The 18,764-nt window shown below is 37.4% G+C and overlaps 1 protein-coding gene across 6 annotated transcripts in view; it reads left to right on the forward strand.

The window, feature by feature from the left end:
* Positions 1–18,764, forward strand: part of TOX3 (TOX high mobility group box family member 3) — a 106,164-nt gene that overhangs the window by 71,893 nt on the left and 15,507 nt on the right. For 3 of the 6 annotated variants that reach the window (XM_025447511.3, XM_025447509.3, XM_025447507.3), the window contains exons 2-3: positions 4,302–4,367; positions 8,673–8,927. In XM_025447511.3, coding sequence (XP_025303296.3) covers positions 4,323–4,367; positions 8,673–8,927 — 300 coding nt within the window. In that variant the 5' untranslated portion in view covers positions 4,302–4,322. The remainder of the gene's footprint in view (positions 1–4,301; positions 4,368–8,672; positions 8,928–18,764) is intronic. The other 3 variants (XM_025447512.3, XM_025447510.3, XM_025447508.3) reach the window with 1 other exon arrangement.

Raw genomic sequence — 18,764 nt, forward strand, 5'->3', positions numbered from 1 at the left:
TTGGTACAAAATGAGGATACTGACTTTGGTAAGGATTCAGGGGAAATAAAGGAACATTGTCAATAAAGGCTGTGGAACAAGGTTTTCCAGAGTGTTCCCATAGACTGCTGTGGGGGAAACCCAAAGAAGTGTCCCATGGCAACTCTAGGGGGAAGAGGGAGGTTTACTATCTCCCACTTAAAGAAAAATGTAAACTCTATCCAGATAGGAACTTTGCCATCTTTCTTACCATTTTGTGGTCAGTGCCTAGCACAGTGCCTTTCACACAGTAGGTGCATAAATAAACGTTTGCCGAATGAATGAGCTGCAGGACTTCTCAGAACATTTAACTGAGTGCAGCAGGCTCTGTAACTCATCAAAGAGGGGAGGTGGTCTGCAGCCTTTCTCAAACTTATGGGCCTTGAAATTCTTTTTCTTTTTTTTTTTTTTTTTTGAAATTCTTTTTCTTGAGAAGCATTCTCCTAGTCTGAGGTACCTGGAAATACCTCCTGTGAAATTCTAGCCTTGGGTCAGATTGATAAAAATAGTCTTAACATTGAATTGATCACTGAGTGAAATAATCAAGGTTTTATGGTTATCAGAACATAGTGATACATATTGTGAGGCAAGAGGGATGCCAGGCTCCCATGTTTACATCTATGATATGGGGCATTAACCCCTAGAAGCCTCAGTCTGTTTATCTATAAAATAGGGATAATAATGATTTTTTTTTTCTAACTTGTTCTGGGGGAAAATAAATTACATTTAGTCATAGTTGGAAAAGGTAAATAATTTCTCAGGGTTTATAATTATTACTATCATTATCATTCTTGATATCATCTAAAAAAAGAAGTGACAAAATTGTTCCAGTTAAGATGTGTGATTACAAGACACTGAAGTTACAAATGGGATCAACCTTTTTAACCCCTCCCCCCACTTCAACAAACGTTGGAGTGCTCATAATATGCCCGGCATTGTTGTTGGTTTTGGGGGAGACAGCAGTGAACACAATTAAAGTCCTTTGCCCTCATGGAGCTGGGGAGTTTTTGTAATATATTGTGTTTACCGATGTCACTGTCTCTCAGAACATAAAGCAAATTTAATTGTACACAATTCAGTTAAAGTTAATTGTTCTGAGGTCATTATATTAGAGATCTGCCCCAAAGGATCACTTTTTCTCTCAGAATCAGATCTGTTCGTACACAAAACGAGTAAAGGAGGATTCATAGGTCACATTTTAAAATAAAACAAATTAAATTAAGCTAGCGTTACCAGCTAAGGTAAATCAAATGGAAAGTGGCATCCCTTTCATCCTGATCCATTTAACCACGCTGCCAAAGTTAGCAAGTAAAAACACACCATACCCAGTTGTAGTTGAACCACAGATAAATAGAGAATGCTCTTTTTTAAAGGATAAGTATATCCCAAATAGTGTGTGGGACATACTTATACTTGAAACAAAGTTGTTTATTTGAAATTTAACTGGACACCCTACATCTTATCTAGCTACCCCTCCCACACTACACCAGAGGCCCAACCACCTGTGCAGGGAGAAAAGACTGTTCCCCACGCAAGTCAATATTTGAGGCCACCTTTGAAGGGCATATTTTTACCCCCAACTGCACAGAAACCTTGGCTTCTATTTGAAATGATTTATAACTGTTCCCGCCTGATCACCAAGTGTTTCCAAATTAAAAGCCATTAATTAAGGCCTGATATAGATACAAAAGATATGCAAGGAGTGCTTTGTAATTCCAGCTCGGTACTTCAGGTGAGAGCTTTTCAAATTACGTGGACCACTGGAGCCACCTGCTTGACTAAATGCAGCGCGGCGGGCGCGTGGCTCATCAGCGCACTGCGGTGCCAGCGTTGTTACTGATTTTTCTCATTTCTCCAGGGCAAATACTAATTAATGGATACAATTCACAGCTGATTAGCTGTAGTTTCTTCAGTAATTACATTCGCATACTAACTGTTCAGAAGAGGATTTCTAACCCAGTTCTTATTTCACTCTAAGCTTAATTTGTTTTTTGAATTGTTTAGGCCCTTACTTTAATAGCCATTTTATTTTTCTTTGTTGTTTTAGGTGCTATTAGATAATAAGTGAGTTTAATCTTAAAAAAATACTCTCTGATAATGAGCTGCTTTCCTTAAATGGATTTCTAATTCACCAACAAAACCTACATTTAAATAACGCTAACGCTGGGATGCAGGCTGCCCAGGCATTTTGGGGAGGCAGGGTGGGTGCCCGGAATGCACAGCATGACCCAGGTTCTCATAAGTACCCAAAAACAACATTCGGAATGGAGACCTGAGATTTTTATCCTAGAATCATTCATTCACAGAAAATTCCGAGACAGAAACCTATGCTTTTTCTTACATATAATGAACATTGTAGAAAAATGGAGAAAATATGTGTATGTGGGCCTTGCCCATGCGTGTGCACCTGCTCACATATGTATCTTGCTTAATTTTAAAATTATTTTTAGGAGCGCCTGGGTGGCTCAGTGGTTGAGCCTCTGCCTTCAGCTCAGGTAGTGATCCCGGGATCCTGGGATCGAGTGTCACATCAGGCTCCTCGAAGGGAGCCTGCTTCTCCCTCTGCCTGTGTCTCTGCCTCTGTGTGTATCTCTCATGAATATGTAAATCTTTTTAAAATAAAAACTTTTAAACCATTTTAGTGGGATATGATGGTGTACAACACACTGTACATATATCACGTTTGCACCTTGATGAGTTCAGAGATAAGTGTACATTGGTGAAACCACCCCCACACGTCTTTTTTCTATCACATGCCTTCAGAGAAACTAGATACAGGTCTTTCTCAAGTGCTAACAAATACATCTTTCAGAAATCCTTATAAAGATGTTTATCCAAATGAATCTGAGGGCTCATTGTGTGAGTATGTATTTAGGGGTCGTTTTACAGGGTGGGATTTTGCTTCTGTAGACCATAGCCGCACTCCGGAGCCATTAGAGCCTTTCGTGTAAATCCTGCTCAGTTCTTGGATCCCTGACATGATAAAGTGTAGCATGTCAGTCCCACTTCTGTGCACGAATCTTACAGGTTCAGAGTCAGGGGCCGAGAGCCCCCTGGAAATGAGTGTTGTGTTTGCTGAGAGGAGGATTATGTGGGTCTTCCATATCTATGTGTCTATGTTTATTCTCTGCATTTGTCTGTCTGTGTATCTGTATTTCTCTCACTCTCTCTCTCCTTGGGAAAGTTATGCCTTTTACTTTAAATAATTAACTAGCTCTATTTATATTAGAGAATGGATATATACATTTCACCCTTTGGAGACCAAAGCTGTGTGTCATTTGATGCACTGAAGGAAGGAAACAATACACATTATAAAAAGAAGGGCATTCGTTTACCATTTAAAAATGGTGAAAATAATACAGCTCCAAATAATTATGCTCACAGAGCCCTTCCATATTGCCAGACTGATAACAAAATGTTTAAAGCAACAAAATGTGCCTACATATACCATCTGAACCTGAAAATACATTTCTGGCAAAATCCAAGTTTTACATTTTGATAACAGGTCTGTAGCAGTAAAGAGCTTATGTCTGAAATGCTGATACAGTCTTATTTGTGATGGTATGAATGGGCTATTGTGTTAGGGAATTAAATAAAAATTGCCGTGTTCATTGGATCCTGCTTATTTTTTAAACCTCTTTGCACTTAATGTTACATTGGGAGATTAAATATCACTGTTTTCAACAGCTCTGATGGATATAGATATCGTTTTCAACTCTGTTTGGAGATTTAAAAAAATATTCTTTAGTCTCATTATTTATTTATATTCATGCCACACCCCATTCACGAGAAAATAGAATTTGAGTCCTGAGAATTGAATTCCATTCCCTTTATTTCACATTTTAACCTCCCCACACTTGTGACATCTGTTCCTGGAAAGTACGCTATGAAATCCCAACATGCTCTAAAAAATGTGTCAAGGTGATTTTCTTGGGAACTTGGCCTTCCACCTTCTGACAAATGCCAGTTGAACAAACCACACCCACACGTGACCAGTTGGCCAACTGTTTGTAATTGTCTCCCTTTGTTGCCAGTCTTGATGAGAAACACCACCATTTTCCAGAATTATCAAGTTAGCTTAACTCTGTGCTCTGTTTTCTGAAAGAAGCAGCCGACAGCATGTAGCACAAAACCTCTGTCACAGTTCACGTTTGGTCTGAGGAAAACCACTCTTTTATCTCATGACACCAGCATTCTTGCCAAATCCCATTCCAGTATTAAGTAAACCACCAGGATTCTTGATCTTTCTGCATATTAACATAAAACAATCTGTTTTCTTTCAGTTTGGGAGTAACAATAATTACATGAACATGGCTGAGGCAAACAATGCTTTCTTTGCAGCCAGTGAGGTAGGTGTCTATCTTCATATGTCGGTTCATGTTTTGTGTGTCGTTTAGATCATTTTAAAAGGCTTGAAGGGAAAAGCAAAGCATCGAATTTATCTCTCTTATGTGGTGCAAGGTAACGACTCTGGAGGAGAAATGAGAAAAACCTTTTGGAAAAGAAAATGACCTGACAAGTCTATCACTTGTCTGGAGGCTGTTACAAACTGTTAGTAATTCACACACGTCTCTTAATGGAAAGAGATATGTATGCAAACGAAAGTAAATATGTAAGAAAATACATAAAATCCATCTAGCCAAATTGGTATCTGAGCAAACTGAGTGGTTATTTTTAAAGCTGGGGTGGAAGTGACTTTCAATAGAAAATATTTCAACTTCACCTAGCTCTGGGGATACTTTCATTAAGATGCCATGGTTTGGGGATCCCTGGGTGGCGCAGCGGTTTGGCGCCTGCCTTTGGCCCAGGGCGCGATCCTGGAGACCCGGGATCGAATCCCACGTCGGGCTCCCGGTGCATGGAGCCTGCTTCTCCCTCTGCCTGTGTCTCTGTGCCTCTCTCTCTCTCTGTGACTATCATAAATAAAAAAAAAAAAAAAAAAAAAAAAGATGCCATGGTTTGGGAGATAAGGTGGCAAAATAGTATTATAGTTTCTTGGGTCTTCAGTGACAGTGATGTGAAGTGAGTGTTTTGTTTTCTTGTTAGATCCCCACAGCTTGTTACAGTGCCCGGCACATAGTAGGTGTTCAATGAATATAATACAGAACGAATGAATGAGAGGATATGCTCCAAGGCTTGGTTGGCATGGCAGGGAAAACTGGGGGGTGGACTCCAGAGGCAGCATCACCTGGGCCCTGGGTCGGTCTACAGTGTCCCGGCACAGATGGAACAAAGGTCTTGTTGCTGTTTCTACTACATTCCCTGTTTACTGACTTTAACGGCTGTGGCCCGGGCTCATTGGCCTGCCCTTCAGAAAAACCCTGATCTTGATTAGATGAGGAAAACAGTTTCCTTAAAAAAAAAAAGGCAAACCGTGAGATTTCAGATTTTAAAACAAGAACACACAGGTGAAATTGGTCCAAATGGGATATTTCCTCTTGGGGTTCCCGTAATCAAAAGTCTTCATTTTCCAAATACATTCAAATATAGGAAACTGAACTAGCTTGACCCCAGAGGATGAAAATCATAATGGCTTTGTAAATGATCTTGGTACAGGGAAGCAAGTGGTACGAAAGAAATTAACTTTGAGAAATTATTAGAAAAAATGAGGAATCAAGAATTAAGGGTATTCGTAGATTAATCATTTTTACAGTGACCATCCTCTCTCTCACCAAGAAGACGGCTTAGATAAGGGATATTGTCTGGCACTAGCTGCTGTGTTGTTTGTGATAATGAACACAAACCCCATCTGTAAGGACAACATGATGTTTCATTCTGTAGGATTTTTTCCCTACATTTGAATCAAACATTGATGAAAGCTCTACTGCCAGCAGCTGTTCAGAGACAATTTAATTCCAGCTGTGATAATTCACCGTGTCAGACATTGGCTGTTATATGTTGATACAACAGTTCTCCAGATTTGCATTTTTATCAAAAGGAACAAATGTTTTGAACATTTCAGTACAGATGGTATTTAACCATGTACATACTATTTTAACATGTTCAAGGTAAACACTGAAGAGTCAATATCTGTAAAAAGTAATCATTATAGACTCTAAATGATTAACCTGATATTGGTCGTATGCCAGAGTTGCAAAAAGTCTGTGTATTTTTTTGTTGGTGGTGCCATATGTGGTTATTTTATAATCTCAGATATATCCAGTGTTTGGGGTTACTTTTTTCTCTAAGGAATGCTTAACTTTATAGTTCATATATTACCTCTCTTTAAAAGTGGTTTAAGATTTTAGCATTCTCTTGGTTATTTATTAGAATGTTTTATTGTTTTATTAGGTTATGCTATAGTAACATACTCGATTCTTCCCTTAAAATTAATTTGTTTTTTAAAAAAATTACACCATAGGGACCTATTATACATAAGACATCTCTCTGTTCCTTAACAAAAATAAAATCGAAAGCCTCCTTAGTTTTGACCGCCTAGCATAAGACCTGCTTTATGGTAGAGTTTAAGAGCTAATCTTACACAATGATTTTGCCGTACATCTTTTCTTGAACAAAAAATAAAGCCCAAGTAAATGTTAATGCACCACATTATAGCATGTGCCTAATTTCCCAATCATTGCATTAAAAGTAAATTTATTTGGTTTTTTAACATTTTAATGAGTGCAAACTAATTCAGGAAGACTTTAGGTTTGAATGCTGTAAAGTCGAAATTGTGCCTGAAACCAATTCCCTTCACATAGATATTGCCCTGTAGATAACACCACGGGGACTAGGATACTCTGAGTTTGAAATTCACACATTTGCTTTATGTTTTCTGTCTGTGTCATGATTACCCTGACCATTTTTAAAGTACTTTAAATATTTATTGAAATAATATTTCAAGTGTTAATTACAGTGGTAATGAAAACAGCCAAATGCCACATATCAAGAATGAGTGTTTATCCGTATTGTTAATGTGATATGTTAGATTTCATTAAGCAGTAATGGGGTAGCAAATGAGTCACAAATTACAGTTGCATCTGTTACTAGACCACATTAGTGCCAAAGTAACGGCAAATGCAGCCATAGGGTTATGTTCATTAGCCAACCATGTTTGTGGCCAATCCATCCCTTTGTGTTTGAGAACTTGGGGTACCATCATAAGACATTGACATCTTTTGGGGGTCAGGATTAGAATAAATATGTCAAAGAATCTAATACTTCATTCTAGCTTTTAAATATGTTTTTATGCTATAATGTTTTGCATATATTGAATCTGCTAGGAACTTCAAGATGTTCACTGGTCCCACCATAGCCAGCCATAACTTGTGACCTCTTTATTTCTGGTAAGATGCAATTAGCAGTTGACAGGTTCTAGATACAAGGAATGGTTTGTTTGTTTTGTTTTGTTTTTCTTTCTCTGAGTTTGTTTCTATTCTCTCGCAAGTGGTTATTAAGTTATAGCATCATTAATAGTTTGAAGAATGATGGTTTGTAGTTCTTAATTCATTCTCTTAACCAATTGTAGCAGGTTCAAATTACCTTGCACCAGTTAATTCTTTAAAAAATGCTACTAATAATGCACTATAACTTTGATCCTCTGAGCTAGAACAAAAAAATATGACTCCTTCACCTCACTAGAATATCCTAGATATTGACCTGCTCTCTCCTCAAAATCCAAGTTCTATTTTAAGAAAGGTGGTTAGTGTAGTAGAACATGGCGGCCCTGATTTACATCCAAGTAGTACATTATTTGCTTAGGTCTTGAGAAGTAACACTTGTCTAAGTAAGTGAGCAACATCAATGGAGTTACTAGTACATCTCTATCAGTGTATCTCTGTGCTCATTCTGTAGATAGTCTTTTGTTGTTGTGGTTTGGTTTGGTTTTAAGTGGGCTCCACAGTAGGTGGGGCTTGAACTCAAGACCTTGAGATCAAGACCTGAGCTAAGATCAAGAGTTGGACACTTAACCCACTGAGCCACCCAGGCGCCCCTGTGGATAGTCTTTCAGAGTTGAAGACTGCCAGAAGTGTTCTGATAAATACGTATTAAGATCGTCATAAAAGAAAATAACTCTCCTTATAGTTTAAATAAAAACACTGGGACCTTTTAATATATGCACTGATACTCCTTATATAAAATTTTGTATTACAAACCGTAACAATTTCCATAGAAGTGTTCACTGCACTTGGGAATATACCGATAAGGAAATTAAAAAAGCAAACTACAAATTTAATATTACTTGTTTTATATGTTGTGGCAGAAAGTAAATATGTGTAATGTTCACTTCTGGATTAATGTTGTGTGTGTGCACCACAAAATCGTCAGCATTTTATGAAGCATGTGGATAATGTAAGCGGTTTGAGCTGTTTCGCTAACATATCAATAAAGTGGCAATTTGTTATATAGCCAAATCTAATGTCGCTGATGCTCCAACTAACAACAAAGACAGATGTTGCTAATTAAGTACGCATTAAAAAACTGTTAATACTGATACTCCATTAAAACCATATGATAATGAGACTTAAATCTTTAATCAGAATGATCAGCAAAACTTTATATATGGAAATCTGTGTTTAAGATGTTTTCATTTGAGAAATAAATATTTGGTGTAGCTATGCAGTGTTTTTATGCAAAATCTTTCTTTTTCCCTCCAAGGAGAAATAAAACAGAGGAACAGAATATGAAAATAACTATATTTTGTTTCCTTTTAGCAGACATTCCATACACCAAGCCTCGGGGATGAGGAGTTTGAAATTCCCCCTATCACACCTCCTCCAGAATCAGACCCTGCCTTGGGCATGCCCGATGTTCTTCTGCCCTTTCAAGGCCTCAGCGATCCATTGCCTTCCCAAGGAAGTGAATTCACACCCCAGTTTCCCCCTCAAAGCCTGGATCTTCCTTCCATTACAATCTCAAGAAATCTTGTGGAACAAGATGGTGTGCTTCATAGCAGTGGATTGCATATGGTAGGCACTACATTTATTGCTTGAAAGTGTTTTTTTAATCATTTGCACTTCTTATGGTAAAGACCTGAGAATTCGTGGTCCGGAATGGGCTTCTCTCCTATTTACCGATGGATCTGAGGATTGTTCCTCCTCGTGCCATTTAAATGCAGGGAGAAGAGGGTTATGGGTTGGTTGATGACCATCAGCAACCCCGTTGGAGGATGGATGACCCAATAAGATCCTTCTGATTTGAAATAATTTTCAACAAACCTGAATCATTGATTTGGAAGTAGCCAATCTTCTCTTGGCTTTGGTTTAACACAAAGATGTACTTGAGTGGAAAGTTTGCCCAGGAGAGATTTTAGAAATGGAGGCCCTTACTGGGTACCTAGGTCTTTTGCATTTGTTGGATTATAACATAATGTCTATGATACATGATTTGCTCCTACCTCAAATGAAATATCAAACTGTGATACGGAGAAAGGGAAAAAAGAATAATTGCTCCTAGCCAGCAGAGGAAAATAGAGAGTGGGTTATTGTGTGAAATATACCTAATTGTGTTATTTATTGTCATAAACATGGAATAAGGCACTCTAGAGAGCCAAGATCACTAATGCAATAATTTTGGTTCTATTTTTCTTAGTGTGCAATTATAGTCAGCAATCACCAGAGTAAATCTGCTTAAGTATTTTAAAGTCTTCTGCTGGGATTGTTTTTTTTTTCCCCCATCATAGTATATAATACATTTGTGTCTATCTAGGTGAGGTATAAGCAGACATCTTAAAACAAGATTAATAGTTTATAGGGCTTTTTTTTTTAACCCTGATAAAATGAAACAGATGTGTTGGTATAACAAAAAACAAATCCTATTGCTTGTTTACATATTTCTCTGCACATTAGGACCATGCCAGTGATGTTTATTGGTTTCATTGTTAATTCCCCAGATAACAACAGATGATTGCAAAATATGTAGTGGATTAGCGGTGCAAAGATTCAGCGTGCTCTCTGAAATATAAGATTACTTTCCCAAATAGGATTGTGGCAACATAATTTTCTTTGCTTGTGATCTTTTGTGTTGGAGCTGAACATCAGGGATTTTATTTTTATTTTTATTTTTTTTGTCAGAAAAGAATGCAGTGAACAGTCGGGAAATGGTCATTAAGTATTCATAAATGTTCCTCACCATCACAAATAATTGTTTCCTGTGGACTTTCTTACATTTTTGTCCCTTTGACACTGGAATGAAGGGTTCTGTCCTCTGTTTCTCCAAGTCAGGCTTGCAGCGTTGTGCCTAGAAAAGCATAAAAATAAAAAGGATATTTAGTCACCAGGGGAGTTTATCAGGGTTCACCATTATTCATAGATGCTCAGCGAGCTCATTGAAGTTGCAGAAATAGTTAAAAGACCATATAATGCATGCTAAAATGTGTATTTTATTAAATTGGTAAATATTTATTAATAATATAAGAATCTGCCTTTAAATTAAACATCTGATGAATTACCTTGCCTTAAAGCTATAAAACTGTTATTGCTGCTATAAAAAAGTGTAAAGGAGGCATTTTGACTATGAAATTTCATTTCATGGTCAATTGAATTTACTATATTGGAAAGAACTAAAGATGGAATCATAAAATAATTATGATATTCACATACACTTAACAATGCTTTCACGGACTGGCCTTGGGAGAGAGGACTCAATTTTTAATGCTTCTTTTGTAATGTATTGCTAATCACTAAAGCAGTTGAATTATTTCATTGATTTTTAAAAGTATAAGTGCTTTAGCTAAGTGCAGGCTGTTGTCATGGTATTTACGTGGACCTCATCACATTTATTGGGTGCCTTTCTGAAGTTTTGCTGAACCTGAGTGATATTTATTTTGGCTTGAAACAAACTAATCTTGTTGAAAATCCTAGTAGAATTTCACCTTGAAGAAATGTCATGGGATTTTAAATCACAAATGTTAGAAAAAATAAAATGTACTTGGACAGAATTATGATGAATACAATGTGTCGTTGGCTTTGTTCTATGTACTACCTGACATGTTCACCTATAAACTTGAATTCAGAATCGCCAGAGGCATGGTTAAAAATAGGCTATGTCAAGGTTCTTCTATATCTCCCTCCGGGTACTGAGTTGGCTGGCTACATCATAATACTCCACAGCAGCTCCTCGGAGATTTCCCTCAGGAAAGTCACCAGAAAAATAATAAATAATACTTTATACATCATGCATTCAGCTTCCCAGTGTGCATTGGACATTTCAGACCTTATGCAAGTAAGAAGTTTTATTATCCAAATGAATATGGCTGTCTGTTAAGGATTGCTGTGGTGAATTAAGACTATCCTAGAAGGAGAAAAGCCAGCTTGTTTATGTTGTATTGAACCAGCTTTTCTTCAGAGCTTCATTGGTTTTCCTTTGGAAAGACTGACAATTTTGTCACATTACCGATTAGCTGCATTTTTGTTGGCAACAAGCACAACCGTGTTTAACTTCCTTAAATTTATGCCACTATATTTAAAAACAGAGAGCAGGAACAAAAAGGACAGGTTAAAAAGAGTCCGATGATTAGCATTCACATCTCAAAATATGCAAATAATGCCCTCGTAGTCAAAAGCAAATTGTTGAAAAATTGAATGTCGAGGCATTTGTGACTTCAAAGAACAACCTTGATTTGTGTGTGCTGGATGTGTATATTTTAAAACAAGATGCGACTGGCCAGTCCAAACCAGCAGTATATGTGGGTTAAAAAATCTTTACCTCTAATCATTATTGTCAGTTCAGATGCTCATCTGGAAATTATTTTAATCTCCAAATGATTGCGATTCTAAAAATCTACTACATGCGCTCCAAAGGGTTTGGGGTGTGTGTGTGCGTGTGCGTGTGTGTGTGTGTTTTAACACCTCTCTATAATCTGCCCAGCCTGCTGAGTAGCATTGACATCAGTAGTACATCAATTTCAGAAAGTGGATTATTTTTACTAGACAGCTATTGTGACATATTGGGTCAGTCATAAATGAAAGATATTCATGCAAGCATGCAATACTTGTAATGAAGTCTCACTCTGACCTTCTGTATGATTGATTCTGTAATTTAGTTTTCTGAGGCAGTGCCTGAAATGAAATGAAATCATGTTGAACAAGTTTTGAATACCCACAGTGCACCAGGAGAAGAAAAATCTGCAGCCCTAGAGGCTTGAGAGAGCAGCTGAACGATTTATCTCTGTGCTATTATAGCCTTTGCCAGCGTTCAACATTTCTTTTTTTTTTTTTTTTTCTTATTTGGCTTAAGTACTTAATTCTGCAGGTAGCTGTAAATGGGAAAATAAAATGCTGTTCAGATTTAAAATGACAGGACAGGAGTATGTGCAGGGGACTGATAAAATATCTTGAATAGAACTGACCTTTCATGTAGCTGAAAGTTACTGGGGGATTCATCCTCATAATTACCATATAGATTATTTTTATTTCTTTCCTGCAATGAAACATTTCAGAGAGCAGTAGTGCTGATTGAATGAAAATTGAACTTGTTAACATTCTTTTCAGCTTAGCCTGTTGTACATAACAGAAGGTTAGCTTTGATGAATTTCAAAATTCTCTTTGATATCCAAGAAACAGACAGTAAAATAATTGTCTCTAGTCTGATATTTTGTATGCCCCCCAAAAGAGAATTTATAAAACACACTGATAATTCACATACTTTTTCTTCATACATTATATTTCATGTTTAGAGGACTGACATTTTTCTGTTTGATATTGCTTTGGATTTAATTGTGATACCACATATTTATAGAAAATGAATGCTACTCTGGTTGCTCTGGTAATATCAAACATGGTGTTAGGAAATTGAAAAGGCAGGAAGTAAGGGAGGCATATTTGAGTGTGGAAGTTTCTGTACCAGTTAAAGAGAAAGAAAAGGAGAGATAAAAGTCCTATAGAAGACATGCATGCAGAGAAGAAAATTAAAAGCTTTTAAAATATTCATAAGACTCTTAAGTCACACTCTGGACAGATACCACTTTTAACCAGAGAAATGGGAATATAGCAGAATAATACATTGAAAACTACCGGGCTTATTTTCAAAGTTTTTCTCACAGTCATTTGTTATGGCTTTGTTTTCAAAGTTGAATTATTTTCGTTTTCACAAAACAACTTTCATGCCATTTTTATACTTTAAAAAAATCTTACATTTAGAGAAATAGCAGACTTTCAATTAATACATTGTTTTAGCAATGTTGCTTAATGTGTTACAGATAAAACAGTTATTTCATGGATCATTAATGTGTTTAATGCGTGGAACGTTCTATTAAAACAAGCCCTTATTATTGTTATGAACATGTTCATTGCCATTGTCAATAGAGTCTGCAGAGCTACATTCCACAGGACAATTGCCACATAGCCATTGGAGGTACCAACAGTCTCATACAAATTGAATGATTACTTCAGTTAGATTTATTTTTGGTCAGAGTATGGTAAAAAAAAAAAATAATTTTATTCTGAGTTAACAGTAGAAAAGACACAAGTTACATAAGCAAAACACCCACTTTGGGTGGAACGGGACCCATATGTTTCAAGTCCAAATCATAAAATTGAAATGGTATGAACCTTTACCAAATATTTGCTGAGACCAATAACGTGTCGTACGTTGTTCTTAACAGGTAGAGAGTGTTTATATATACTGTTTACAAAGTTGCTTTCATGAATACCAGTGTCTCTTCCATGTCATACAAAAACTCGGAGGCTGATGACTGCTTTAGAGATGTTTATTGTCCACTGTCACTTTTAATTTAGCAGTTACTACACCTGGACAATTGCATACCCAAAACACACAGGCCACAGACATTTTTATGAGCTGCCTTTTCTTGTAGAGCAAAGAGCTTTCCTTGTACCATGTATAGCTTAAATAAGTATTCTTTCTTCTTGATCTGTAAATACCTATTCATCCTGAACATATGAGTGCTGTGTTTAAGGCTGAGTTGGTGTTAGGGTCATCTATTAAAAGGGGAGCATGTTTTAGACTTCTGTTAAACCCAATGAGCTTTGTGTGAAGTGTGACATGTGATCACTTGCTTGATTTATAACATTCAAGGAAAAGTGGAGTTAGAAAGTTATGATTTCCCCGTATCTTGTTTTTGACATAGATCATCTGTAGTTACCTACTATCCGGTGATACCATTAGCACTTCCTAGGGTGTCAGGGACAGTAGAGATACCATATTACGTCCTTCGGATTGTCAAATGAAACTGGCTTGAGGCTCATTTTTTTTAGAGGGGTGAGCATTACATCTGTGCTCTTGCCCCATTTCCTTTTATTCATGTCACCTGTTGCTCTTTGAAATGGCCTTCTTTGCTCTTACACAACCTGTCCCCTCCTCTGGCCTGTCTCAGGGGATGCTGTCAGGCTCACGCCTAGAACAGCACCTGGGATGGAATATACTAGGCTCTCAATAAATATTTTATTTGTTGAACATACGAATAAATGAAAGAATGTGTATTTGCCGTTAAGAACATACCTTGACTACTAACTAAAAATGAGGAAGAAGGGGTTTGAAGTATAAACAGCTGTAAAAAATGGAATTCGTCTTTTCACTTTTCATTGAGGCTTGAATAAAATAAGCATGGAGCTGACTCCTTGGTAAAACGAAGGAGTTACAGGGTCTTATGAGGGAAATACCATTAAGTGTTTTATGGTAAACTCTTGGAAATTTTATTTTGCTAAGAAACTATTAATTAACTTTTGGGAAGACTGTTTTTCACAAAACAGTCATGTGTAGGTATGTTTGATTATAACCCTGAGAGTAGCTATTAAGTAAAAATTATCTATTTCAGTGCAGATATTTTGATGAAGTTAAAGTTTGTGGTATGTAGGTCTATAATTATCATTGGTATGCATTTGTCCTAACTGTTTGTTTCAGGGTTTAGTGCGGTTAGGAATACCCTAGCTGTGCATGACAGTTGATTATTGTTCACTTGGAGACAAAATTTTAACGTTGCTATAGGACGTAGATTAAATAATTGAGCATAAAATTACCGACCTGAATTTCATACTTGTAGTTCTCTGATCTTTATTAATACAAAGCAGTTTTTATTACTGATAATTGTTTAATTGCTCCATTTCTCAAGAAATATTGATTAAAAACACCCCAGTGCAAATGTGTTTAGTCACACTCGCTAATATATTTGGATTATTTGCTTCTTAATTAGATGCTATCCTCTATTATGAAAACCTACCATTGGATCGTTATGGAGAATAATCATTTATAAACGTGCACGGAAGGTGCATATTAGATGTTTAAAAATCCTTTATGGTAAAATCAGCCCAGATGGAAGTAAGTACCACTGTCATAAGAAAAAAGAAGTAAAATACGATAATAATGTGCCATATCTCAAATAAGATGTCAATTGGAAAGCCTCTCTCTCGCATTTGCAAAAGAAACCAAGACCCAGTACTCAACAATGCCATTATGTACTACTAAGCATGCAGCACAAAGATATTATAATAAGTGCCACGGGTGGGAGGGAGGGCAGTCCTAGTCATGTACTGAGAAGATGTCATAGAAGACCGGTCTCTTGCTCCAGGCCTGATAGAATGAGTGAAAACAGATTATAATATGTAGAGGAGGTTGAAATTTGTTGCCTAAGAAAGTGAGAGCAAACTGCCCATTTCCCACCAGACACCCCCTCCCGGAATCCCCACATATCTTTATATGAAGCATGGCCGAGGTGGTACCCCATTGTGATTTACACAGTGAGGATATTTTTCACCTTGCCAATTTCTTTCAATCTTGATTAAGTCCAGGAGAAAGTCTCAGTTTGGGGCTAATAAGTCTTTCACACCTCTTTTATCCTTTTTAAATAAGAGAAAGCAGAGGTCTGGCTCAGAGCCTTAGGCAGGCCCCATATTTAGACAGACTACAACAGTGTTGTTTCCTTTTCTTGGTCTTTATTTGGCATTCTGTTGATCCAGGTGTCCCCTGTTTTTAATTTGTGCTAGTGATCCAAAGTTTCCTTTTTAGCATAAAATTATTCAGATTTTAATAGTTTACTCAAATGCTTAATGTTCAGTGATAGACTGGATTTCAGCCAATTGAAGAAAATGAAGGACTGCTATCAGAAATATCCATTCCATGGTTTCCTTTTTTAAAACAAAGACAAAGGGGCTCTTTTATTAGGTGGAGAGAGAAGCTGGCCTCAGGTGAGCACTCTTCACAGCAAGACCTACACAAACCATTAAGGCTTTGTTGAATTGTACTGATAGGCAAAGACAAGGCAGTGTGCATCCTGTTATTTTGTGAAGTCCATGGCCTGCCCATTTAGAAAGACTTGGGTACTCTTCAAAACGTAGGTTAGTGTTAGGGTACGGATTTATATTTATATCGTTTATATTATAATCCAATTGTCCTGCCATTGATTTAGATGAGTTGCCCTTGAGGTGTGATCAGTTAAGATCTATTGGAATAAATAACCCCACTAGATAGGTACCCAGCCTTTATAGCTACTGTGACATCCTTCTACACTGTGAATAGAATGCAGACTTACTAGGATAGAATACAAGACTTGTCATTTTATGGCCATTCCTTGCATCTCCAGCTTCCTAACCAGACTTGCTTTTCCTGGCCTGGTAACACTGCCCTTTCCTTTATTTACTCGTGTGCCAGGCCTTTGCACATATTCTCTGCCTTGGATGCTCTTCCCTCTTTTCTAACTTAATAGCTTTTACTCTCCTTTTATACCTCAGCTCTAGTGGGTTACCTCCTCAGGAAGCTTTCCCTGATTACCCCACCTTGCACAATTCAGCTCATTCCCACTTCTCCCATCCACTCCATTTCATTTATCCTCTCATCTATACCGACATCCTTTCCATTTCTCAGGCATGCCAAGCTCTCTTCCACCTCAGACTTTGCACATGCTGTTTCCTCTGCCTGGAACACGATTTCCTTCCCTTCCTTTTCTTGTTGGCTCCTCCGCATCCTCCACAATCCATCTTCCTAAGATGTTTTCCATTATATTTGTCTAATAAGGTCATTCTCAAATGAGGGGGATTTTACCCTCCACCCCCAGTGGACATTCGCCAATGTCTAGAGACATTTTGCTTGTCACAACCAGGTTGGGGAGGGGAGGTTCCTGGCATCTAGTGTGGCAGAAGCTAGAGATGCTGCTAAGCAGTCAACAATGCACAAGATACTCCTCTCTCAACAGAGAATTATCCAGACCACAGTGTCAATCCTGCTGAGGTTGGGAAACTCTTACCTAATAACATCAGAGGACAGAATGAGGCCAAAAAGGGACCATGAGTTTTTCCCAAAGGATGAACAGTTTAGGAAATGATACAAGTAAACTCTAGGTATAAAATATAATTGTGAAAGCTACCAGTGTTCAGCTCTTATGTTGGATATAATCATGGCAATCTGTTATAACCCACTAGTTGCTTTGATCATTGGTAACTCTTTTAAGACTGAATTTTAATAAGTGAGAGGTAATGATTTTCAAAAATGCATTAAATTTCCTAGGGCTTTATCTATGACTCTATATTTCCTTATGGTGTCGTGACTACTGGGAGAAATTGCAAGCTATTTTTGAGGAGTATATATGAATTATTCTTGCCTACGCTTTGTCAGAGTAAATTTATTAGTCCATTCTAAATTAGGTTTAATTTGGGTAATGTCGAAAGAATCATGTGCTAGTTTTCTAGTTTTTAAGGATTTGAGCATTGGTATATTCCTTTCTCTGGCTTGGCACATAGCAGGTGCTCAGTAAATACTTTTAAACTGAGTTAACATCTTTCTTTAAGTGGGAGTCCTAAGATCAAAGTAAGTGTCTTTCAAAGGTTACCTTTTGTATGGAAAATGATTAGAGCTGTTAAGAATCACCAACTTCACCAAAGTGAGTTGTTAATAATTGGCAGCCCTAAAGGAACTTGAATTTGTAAAGAGTCCCTTTTACCATTAATCTTCTACTGTAATCCTCACACATAGGAAGTTTTTATGGGCTAGCTGGAGACCATGGCAAATGCTAACACATTTTGATGCATCAATTATGTGGTTCAGGAGTTACTTGAAAATACTTGTGAGATCTTTGGTCTATTGTCCTATAGGAGATAAGAAAGATGGGGCCAGCTTGATTGCAGATGTGAAGGCTATGTGTGGATGGCTCGAAGTTTGGAGATGGCCTAGGCCCCACCACCAGTATGCTTCAGGAATGGTCTTCACTCTGTCCCCACTTCAGAAAATCCCCATTAGTTCTCTCTCTTTTTTAAGTGAAGTGTTATGAGCACTCTTGATTTATAAAGTAAATGAATACAGAGTGCTTTCACTGAAGGGGGGCGGGGGTGATGGTGGTAGAGAGCCCGGGGCCCCATTCATCTCTCTCTGTCAACATTTGCCTTCACTGTTGGGCCATGGCTCCCTAGAGCATAGTTTTCCCATCAAACTAGCTCTGTGGCATTGCAGGTAGAATTTACAGAGCTGATGAAGCCAAGAAAACTTACTTCTTGGCCTTTTGTTTGACCATGAGCTCCATCTGGAATGCTGTAGATGGGATAAGTCAAACAACTATCTGTATGTGCTGATTTTCATAGGTATTGGAGCAAAGCAACTTCTGTGTTAATGAGAAAGTTGTGTAAATCAGATCATCCTATTTCATGGTCATGCCAGTCAATTTATTCTTTTACAGTCAGAATTAAAATACTTAATTCAAATGGACTTTGGAGTTTCCTTCTAAATACTTAAAACATCCAGATTTAAATAAGTCTGAAAGGACTTTTAAAATGTATTCTGAAGAACATAGATGGAGTGTAGAATTAAAAATAAGATAGCTGGGATCCCTGGGTGGCGCAGCTGTTTGGCGCCTGCCTTTGGCCCAG

This window comes from Canis lupus, chromosome 2 (assembly GCF_003254725.2).
Source record: "Canis lupus dingo isolate Sandy chromosome 2, ASM325472v2, whole genome shotgun sequence".
Lineage (NCBI taxonomy): Eukaryota > Metazoa > Chordata > Mammalia > Carnivora > Canidae > Canis > Canis lupus.